Source organism: Etheostoma cragini, chromosome 13 (assembly GCF_013103735.1).
Source record: "Etheostoma cragini isolate CJK2018 chromosome 13, CSU_Ecrag_1.0, whole genome shotgun sequence".
Taxonomy (NCBI): Eukaryota; Metazoa; Chordata; class Actinopteri; order Perciformes; family Percidae; genus Etheostoma; species Etheostoma cragini.
Window position 1 is genome coordinate 17,844,115 of NC_048419.1, and position 8,790 is coordinate 17,852,904.

The window sequence follows — 8,790 nt, forward strand, 5'->3', positions numbered from 1 at the left end:
TGGCAATTTGTTTTTTCTATGTTGTGATTTAATGTTTTTTTTCCATCAACTATTCACACAGAAACGAGAGGTTTGACACCTTTTGGTACTACAGTGTAACCCAGTGGGCAGGTCGTTTGAATCCGCTTACGTATTTAAAGAATTTAGGGTGTGCTTGATTACTAATTGAAGGTATCAGTGACATCTTTCCTAAAGCTTTTTAAAATACCTGAGCTGTTTTTAAATGTTGTCCAGTTATACTGTGCCTGTTAACCTTTTTGTAATCTTGACCATTTAGTACATTTCACAGTAGAATAACTTCCAGAGCCCAAATAATACATATAAAATAGCATTATATTATGCAATAAAACTGAGTACCTGTATAATGTATATATTACTGCATATACATAGGTACTGACAACCTAAAGCTTAGTCTTAACTCTTTAAAAAAATGTATGCAATATTCTGGTGCTGTTTTGTATTAATTCAATAACGTATGTGAATATTTTCTAGAGTTTACCCAGCTTAATATGCAAAATGTATGTAAAGTTTTTGAATATATTATTGTAAGAAGCACATATGACAGTGAACATTGTCCACAATTGTACCTTTTTTTTATTTTATTTTTTAACCACTGTTTTGTGTGTGTGTGTGTGTGTGTGTGTATACACACATACATGCTCACATACATACATACATACATACATACAGGATTCAGGAACATACACGCCTCAGCTAGCTGTAGAAGAGTTTATACTCCGAGAGAAAAGAGAGCAGCTGTACTTACTGTCTGTTGTTGGAAATAAATTCAACCCCCCCCCCCGCACTCCTCACTTTGATGTGTCTCTGCCATGATTTCTTTGATATTCAGGCGGGAGGGCGATGAAAGTGAAACACAAGCAGGTGAAGGCACTTCATTCTCACACACACACGCGCAGAGGCTGTCGGCCTCAACTGTAACCCCGACAGCTGTCCGCTCAAGACGCAGCGTTTCCTTTTTAGTGGTCCCAACTCTGTGTGTGTGTGTGTGTATGCACATTTTTATTAAGGTGACTCTTTCAAATGTTTTGTTTAAAGAACATTTTACTAGTTTAATTAGTTATCTTGTTATTGTGTTAATAACTGCACAGAATGTATGTGCGTTGCGTGGAAAACTGATGGCGGAAGTCACAGCACAGTATTGAGATGTTTTCATAGTAATGGTTTTGTCTTTACTGTGAAGGCTCTGCCAGCAGCACTATCATTATTCTGTCCGCCACCTGCAGGGCTCCGTGGCTCCCATCCAGCAGTACAATCTGCTCACAGCTCTCTGTTCTCTCTGTCCTTTAGAACACCAACACACTCTGCTCACAAAGCTGAGCGGTAATGGCTCTCTGACACTCTGTTCTCCTTTCAGGACAACATGGTGGTACACAACAACATCTAATAGGCTTGAGGTAAAAGGGTTGTTGTCAAACAGGTTTTTTAAAGGTTTCAGGAATTAGGAAATTACATAAGGAAGGCTGATATGTGGGTATGTTAATTGTTAACTGCACATTCAGCACACTAAAGTCCTATGGGGCAAACTTCCTTTAAACTGCTGACTAGATATTATCTACTGGAGTCGCCCATTCCTGCCAGCTAAAGGGGGGAAATTACGTACGAAATAACTCTTATTTCAAATCAGGGTTTAGAAAATTGATTCAGTTAAGTTATTTTTGGATTTTCTATCATGTTTACTCATGAGTTTAACTCATAGAAATACGTTAGAACTGCTCTTTTTCTTGGTCTGTATGTTACCAGATGTCTTGTTATATTTATGTTCGATATATCTGTGTCTAGTACTCCCATGCAGCCAAATGTTTGACAAAACAGTCATGATTTAATGTAGAATCATAGTCCTCTAATTATAATTCAGACATTGAGTGTTCAACTAATTTAGCACTTAAAACAAGGTTTAAAATTGATTTTATACCACACATTTGTTCTTCCTGTTAACATTCATCCCGTTTCATGCTGCTCTTCCCCCCCCCCCATTTTATTTTTAATGCTATAGATGCTTTGGTTTTTTTCCCACATTTTTCTCCAATGTTTTCTCTTTTTCCACTCTCTTTGATGCTTTTTGCCAACAAAAAAAAAAGTGGGGAAAAAACCTTAACCTTGAACCCTGTAGCAGTAGTTCCCAAGTCTGGCAGAGTGTTTATCATTTCACATTTGTCACCCTTGTTTTTTTTTTTTGCTAGTGGAATTGGCCTTCTATAGATAACTAAAGGTCCTGCATGCCCATACAGGGGTTTAATTAACCTGGCTGATTAGACCTCTGCTGTGTCCAAAATCCCTCCCTATCCACTGTATTGACTGTCCAATGTACATTACAAACTCTGGACGAACACATGCAAAGAAAAATTTAGACCTCCATAACTTATTCAAGGGCACATTGTCTCTAGATGATGAGGGGAACGTGTTCTTCCAATGTAGTTTTTCCCCACTATCTGACAAAGGAACAAACATGACAACCTTCAAATCACATTAGAAATTGATATAAAAAAAAATAACACCTTTAGACTTTTGAAGTCATAGCTTTATTTCTGTGGTAGACCAGATAAGATAGCTGCCTCCAGTAATTGGAACGAACATGAAAAAAAATAGCTTTACATTGGTCACTGCTGGTGTAGAGTCCAGCTTGACTAGATGAATCAAAGCAGACTTTACAGTTGAGAAAACAGTAACCGGTTCACATTTAAGATCACATTCTACACCCAGTATATTCAGCAGCCTAGAGTCCGTTCAGAGTCTAAAGGCTTTGAAAGCTTGCCAGTGGAGTGAAGTCCTTGACACATTGCATTTTCATGTCTCTGCCAACATTAAATACAGTTCAAATTGAAAACATAATATTTTGTCACCATATTAGTATCGGGATTAAACAGAACTAGGTGGCATTTACTAAATAAAAAAACTGCGGATACTCCAAACTAATCACAACGTGACATTATTTGGGGTATGATTATTGGTGCTCCCATACAGAACAACATGCAATATTTTCTTTTAATTGAGAACATTAACGCTGGGTCATTATTCAGGTAATCTCATGATGTCAAAACAACCATTATTGGCCATACTGCTCTAGTGTTGAACTAATCTCCCAAAGGTGCTCTGGTTTTGTTTGATATGTAACATTAGTTGCATAAACAAAATCAACACAGACTGAAGCATTAATGAAATAAAAGCATTTGCAGCATTTAGTCAGGAAATAAAAGCTTTTTTTGTAAAATGTCGCTTTTGCAAATAACTGCTAAACAAAATAGCTAAAAGTAATTAAGGTTAAAATAATAAAAGGTTGTGAAAAAATAAGTATTTGCATTAAAAAAAAAAAGCTTTTCTTTATCTCAAAGTGCTATGTGGCTCTGGGGGAACCTGAGCACCAAACAAAATCAGGATCAACTCTCAAACATTCAAACATAAAAGCCATTCTTGCTTTCAACCACACATAAAAAACACACACACTACTGCCTATTCTTATCTCTTAACTCCCAACCATTTGGGGTGGATATTAAAAAGGACAAGTAGGTTAAAAAGTCCAAAACAAATATGGCATTAATAATAATCATAATCATAATCCACACACATCTCCAGATTCACATTTGGATGTGGACAATTCCATTTTTTTTTAATGTTATGGCAGTTGAGTACCATCTGGAGTTACTTCAGAGCCCCAGGTAACTAACAATTGAGTTCCTTAAATGTGCTGAACTACAGTATATTAGACTTCGTAACATTCTCACTGTGAAATGGGAGGACTGCGCACTAGTAAGAGGTGGACGCTGTGAATAAATGGCCGACTAGTTGACGGCGGGGTGCAGTGGCGGGCAGGGCCAGGCGTTTTTCTGCTGGGAATCAAACAAACCTTCAACTCCGCTTGCCTGCGCCCCTGGAGTCGTCTCCTCATCATACAAACGCCTGAAACCGTCGTAGTACTCATCAGAGTCCCCCTGCTCACCAACGGCCGGCCCCCTCCTGAGGTGCTGCGTGGGGCTCCAAGCTCGCTCCTCGTCCTGGATCTGGGCGCTGTCAAAGATGTAGACGGCATTTGCCGGCAGGGAAAACTCCAGACTGCGTAGGTACTCGTCCACCATCTCTTTGCAGTGGATGAACTCGCCACTGTCGACCTGGGAGAGCGAGAGACATCGCAACGAGTATATGCATCAATGTCAAGTGTTGGAAACAAATGCAGTTTACCTTTCAGAAGGAACAAATAAAAGAATCATTTGAGATGATCATAGTCAACAACTTTAAAGCCTTCACTGACCTTACATAGGGTGCAAGTACTTTACTCAAAGGTGTGCAGTAGCATTTTAAGTTGTACACCTTTTGTGTCAAATTTCACTAAAATTGCCTTTCCTTACCCCAGTGTGATCATTATTCTGACCTGTAGAAGTAGCCCAATGAGCGCTTTAACCAAAACTCTTTTTTTTGCCGGGCAAAGCATCATTTGTTGACCCGAATGGGCCACTATGTGCCTTTTCATCAGACGCACCCATCCGTATGAAGGAAAATAAAAGCTAATTTTGCAATGCAAGAAGTTAGTAAACCGGAAAGAATCTAAAAGATAAAGACTGCTAGAATTCATGGCAACACCTCAATTAGAGTGGAAAAATACGCCTGTCAGTGCCCTCTGGTGGACAAACCATGTAGTATTCTTTTTTTAATGACCTATTACTTATGAGGCATTTCTGTACCGCAATTTGTTATCCATTAACCAACTTTAAAAAAAAAAATATGTTTTTGTAACTAAAATCGGCACAATATCAGCAAATGCCAATGTACTAGCACTCTGTGTGTCTTCAGGCAATTTAAAACATTTCAAACCAACTATATTCCTAGAGAAAAAGCATTCTTGGCAGGCTACTGCATTTCTCTTACCTGTGCTTTCTTCAGCAGATCGGTGAAGATGGAGAACCAGTCGGGCGTGACCGCCTCCAGCTCCAAAGTGATGATGGCCAAGGCCAACGTGGAGCCCTTGAACTGCCAAAGCTGGTGGCAGGCCATACAGTGCTGCACCTGTCTGGTCCACAACGCCGCCTGGAGGCCCGCAGGCCTCTTCTGATGCCCCGGCCCGGCCGGAAGCACACCGGGGTCTGTTGCCGAGTCCCAGCCGACGCCGGAGCCGAGCCCGATGGACGGAATGAGGTGAGGGTGGCCGGAGACGAGCAGGGCGTGGAACTAGACCGGAGGTGAACAGAGACGCAAAGAGGAACGAGACCAAAACATTAGCAAAATGATTTCATTGTCCATCCATGGCTCAACATCAGATATACCATAGCATTTAATGTCCAACCTTGCATATCTGACAAAGGGTCACGGTCACGGTCACACACACACACACGATTCTCTTCCCTTCTCACGTGTTCATTGCTGCATTCAAAGCTACTAAACAAACCTGAAGCTCTTTGCAGCGGGACACTTTGGGCAACTGTTAGAGAATCCCACCATGAGGTTTTTACTAATGAAGACCCTCCCGTTTGCCTGAGGAATCATAGTAATCTTGTTCGTATTGTATTGTACGTGCAGTGCTTTTGTGTTCCCAGTAGGCAGGAACTGTAAATCCCAACCTGAGTGTGGGCTTGATGTAAGAAGAAGAAAAAAAAATAACACCTAGTTTGATAATTTCTTCATACTTGTCTCATCGTGATCAGAAAAAAATAAGTATTTTTTCCTTTTATATACGTTGTGTTAAGCTCATTTGCTTTGGTTAGTCTCTTGCTCGGTAGCACAAAATAAGCCATTGGGTTTTAAAGAAGTGGACTTCACTGGAAGGTATCTGCAGCAATGTGGTGTGACAGTCAAAAAGTAATCTCTGAAACAGTTTCTCCTAACTGGTTCAAACTTTGTAAACTTCCTTCTTCCTCCATTAAGTTTGTCCCTTTTCACTCCATTATGGAAACGTAGGGAATTCAGGGTGATGTAGCAAACAAGGGAAACGGAGTGTCTGGATTTGACAGTCCTGATAGTCTCAGACGGTGAAAGACTTGAGCATCACATATCTGAATCTGCCTTTCAAAGAGGTTTACTTGGATGTTGAAGCATATTAAGGATGTAATAACAAAGCATCTCTGTAAATCTAATTTATTCATATCAAAGCGTCACAGTGGAGAGTCTGTGACATATCATTGATAGAATTTTATCGATTTATCGATTGCTGTTTTATAAACAATGGAGAATAAGACTTTATTCAGGAAAAGGGAATGCAGAGTAATTTCTTCAGGGCAGGGGGGAAATGTAATTGTGAGATACAGTATTGTTCAAAGGTATTTATTTGAATAGTATATAAAGAGAAAATGTCTTTATTTTATTATAGTTTTTATTATTACATTAGGTCTCATTATTTTAATTTTTTTTTTAAATCTCTTGGATTTTTTTGTAATACCTAAAGTGAAGTGCCAGGACGATAACAGATTTAAAATAATAATAACACCACACTCTGTAAACATGTTACATTAATATCAGTCACAAAACCTAACCGTAGGGGAAAGTGCCATTTTTTGTGTTGCAGAAGACACTTAAATCAGTCCAAATGTGCCAAAGTGCTTTTTGGTGGCCTTTATGGCTTTAAGAAATATGTATTGGCCCTCTTATTCCAATATCATGAACACATCTGACACTGTTATTCTAACAAATGAAGTGACTGACATTTTTTTTTAACAAGAGTTTACAGTTTAAATAATCATATTGATGGTCAATGCAATGGTGACACGCAATATCACGCAGGCCTGTGTGACGCCCATCAAAACGCTACCTGCTCACACTGTTGTCTTAAAACTGTAGTTACTGATCGTTAATCGTCATATCCCAAGTTACTTCTCGTTATAGCGTTATGAATACAGCCCTGGGCCCAAAAGCATGATGGGACCTAAATGATGTGTGCTTTTGTGGACAGTTACTGCCTCAGTCGGCCAAGGGTTTGAAAATTCTTGTTAACAAGTTGTTAAACAATGTGCCATACACTCAGTAACACAGCATGGGCATTTTTGACAATAAACCTGCTTCCACTTTAAAAAAACAGTCACCAAGTCATCTTATTGATCGCTAACAACCCAAGCTGTAGTTCCAACGAGACAACCTGTAGGGGGACCAAAGGGGAAACGTTACAGTGTCTTGTTAGACTTGAAAGCCTAAATGATCTTACATGTCTGCACAGCCCCTCTGGTGGAAGCAGGATTTGGGTATCCACTGTAGGGCCGCAGCTTACAGCTTGTCAGAAGTGCCTTGGCCTGATATGCAACACACCTGTTGTTTTGCTAGCAGCTTGCAATTGCAGTCTTAAGTGGAATCTACCGCTCTATTCAGACATTGTTCTGTAATGCGTCTCGGTTGCTTTCTGTGCAGCGACACAGGATTTGGGTAATTGGCCTGGGTTATACTGTAACTTGGTTATGTCTGATGATGTCACCTTTGTGCTAAAACAGCAGATAGCTGACAATAGAAATCTTTAAACAGGGTGGAATTAGACCTTTCCTAAGCATTTAAACGCTGATGTGACACTACAGCAGTGACGTTTAGGGTTAGCAGTTTAAAGCAAGGTTAATTATTCCATCAACAAGAGAGCAAAGTCAAAACAATGTCTGTTTTTGTTTTTTTTAATAGCTGAGGTCAGGCCGCGTTAGAATATTCCATAATATTAACAAATATTAAAATATTTAAGTCAATTATATTCCGATGTATTGGAAAACAAAATGTAAAACCAACATATCCTCTTATCAGACTCTTTGATGTGATTGTTCGCAGTAGAGAAAAGCGTGTTTTTTTTTCCTTTCTTGTCTACTGTGATGAATACAAAAAAAAGTTTAAAAAAAGGAAAGGACACACTCCAGCCAAGACTGAATGGAGATTGTGTGGATTGTGAGGAATAATGGGCACAATGAGTTAAATCAAATAAATGCACAATCTCTACTAGGACCAATTCTTTGCTGAGGGGGCAGGGGGTTGTTAGCAAAACCCCATCTTGAAGCAAACAGGATGTAGTGTGATGGTTTAATGTGTGCTTTGGTTCCGCTGTGTTTTTAGGCCAGACCAGGACCTGAATTGACAAAGCATTTCAAAGTCCAGCCGGCTCACTACGAAATGCCCTTGACAAGTCAGGTACAGTAAACAAAACCAAATTAAAAAAAATTGCCTGTCAATCTGCTAACTTACTATGTGAATGAAGTCGACTGGCGATGCCGTGTACAAGTCCCAGTGCAGCTTGTCTAGAATGATCCTCTCCATGCGAAGAATCTCAGCTGTTGAAAAGTTGCATTCGCTCTGCACAACCAGGTCTTGAACAGAACCTAATACCTGTTCAAACAGACACCAACAAAAGGGAAACAAATAAATGTATTGTTTTGAAATAGCAATGGCGTGGGTGGTTTTTTTTTACGGCTGTAATTTTGCTTATTTTACAATGTTTTTTGTATCTTTATATCCTTAAGATCTTACCTCATCTTCCTCGTTGATTTTGGCAGCCAGGACCAATGAGGTGAAAGCAATGCATTTCAGGTATTTTGGTTGGGCCTAAAGAGAAAAGACATGTAGTGCTTAAGAACCAGAGAGATCTACGGATGTGGAAACAAACATCTTTAATCAAAGGCTTCTCACTGCTATCAGTAAGTGAATTTGCAAAATGAGCACATTAAGATTGGCATCTCTCAGCACTAATCAATTCTATTGGGCACGAGGGATACAAGTCCTTTAGTAGGGCTTAATAGGACAATTATACTTGTGTTTGTTAAGGTTACACTGAGTGGGTGGATCTCTCTCTCTCTCTCTCTCTCTCTCTCTCTCTCTCTCTCTCTCTCT

General features: G+C 39.5%; 2 protein-coding genes across 2 annotated transcripts in view; one reads left to right on the plus strand and one right to left on the minus strand.

The window, feature by feature from the left end:
- sept8a (septin 8a) overlaps positions 1-5,242 on the plus strand; it is a 36,529-nt gene extending 31,287 nt beyond the window's left edge. Inside the window, exon 10 of the mRNA XM_034889341.1 lies at positions 4,897-5,242. Within this exon, the coding sequence (XP_034745232.1) occupies positions 4,897-5,062 (166 nt within the window). The 3' untranslated portion in view covers positions 5,063-5,242. The remainder of the gene's footprint in view (positions 1-4,896) is intronic.
- Positions 5,243-7,729: 2,487 nt separating this feature from the next.
- Positions 7,730-8,790, minus strand: part of ccni2 (cyclin I family, member 2) — a 3,976-nt gene continuing 2,915 nt past the window's right edge. The window contains exons 4-5 of the mRNA XM_034889343.1: positions 8,431-8,505; positions 7,730-8,289 (exon numbers count right to left, since the gene is read on the minus strand). Coding sequence (XP_034745234.1) covers positions 8,140-8,289; positions 8,431-8,505 — 225 coding nt within the window. The 3' untranslated portion in view covers positions 7,730-8,139. The remainder of the gene's footprint in view (positions 8,290-8,430; positions 8,506-8,790) is intronic.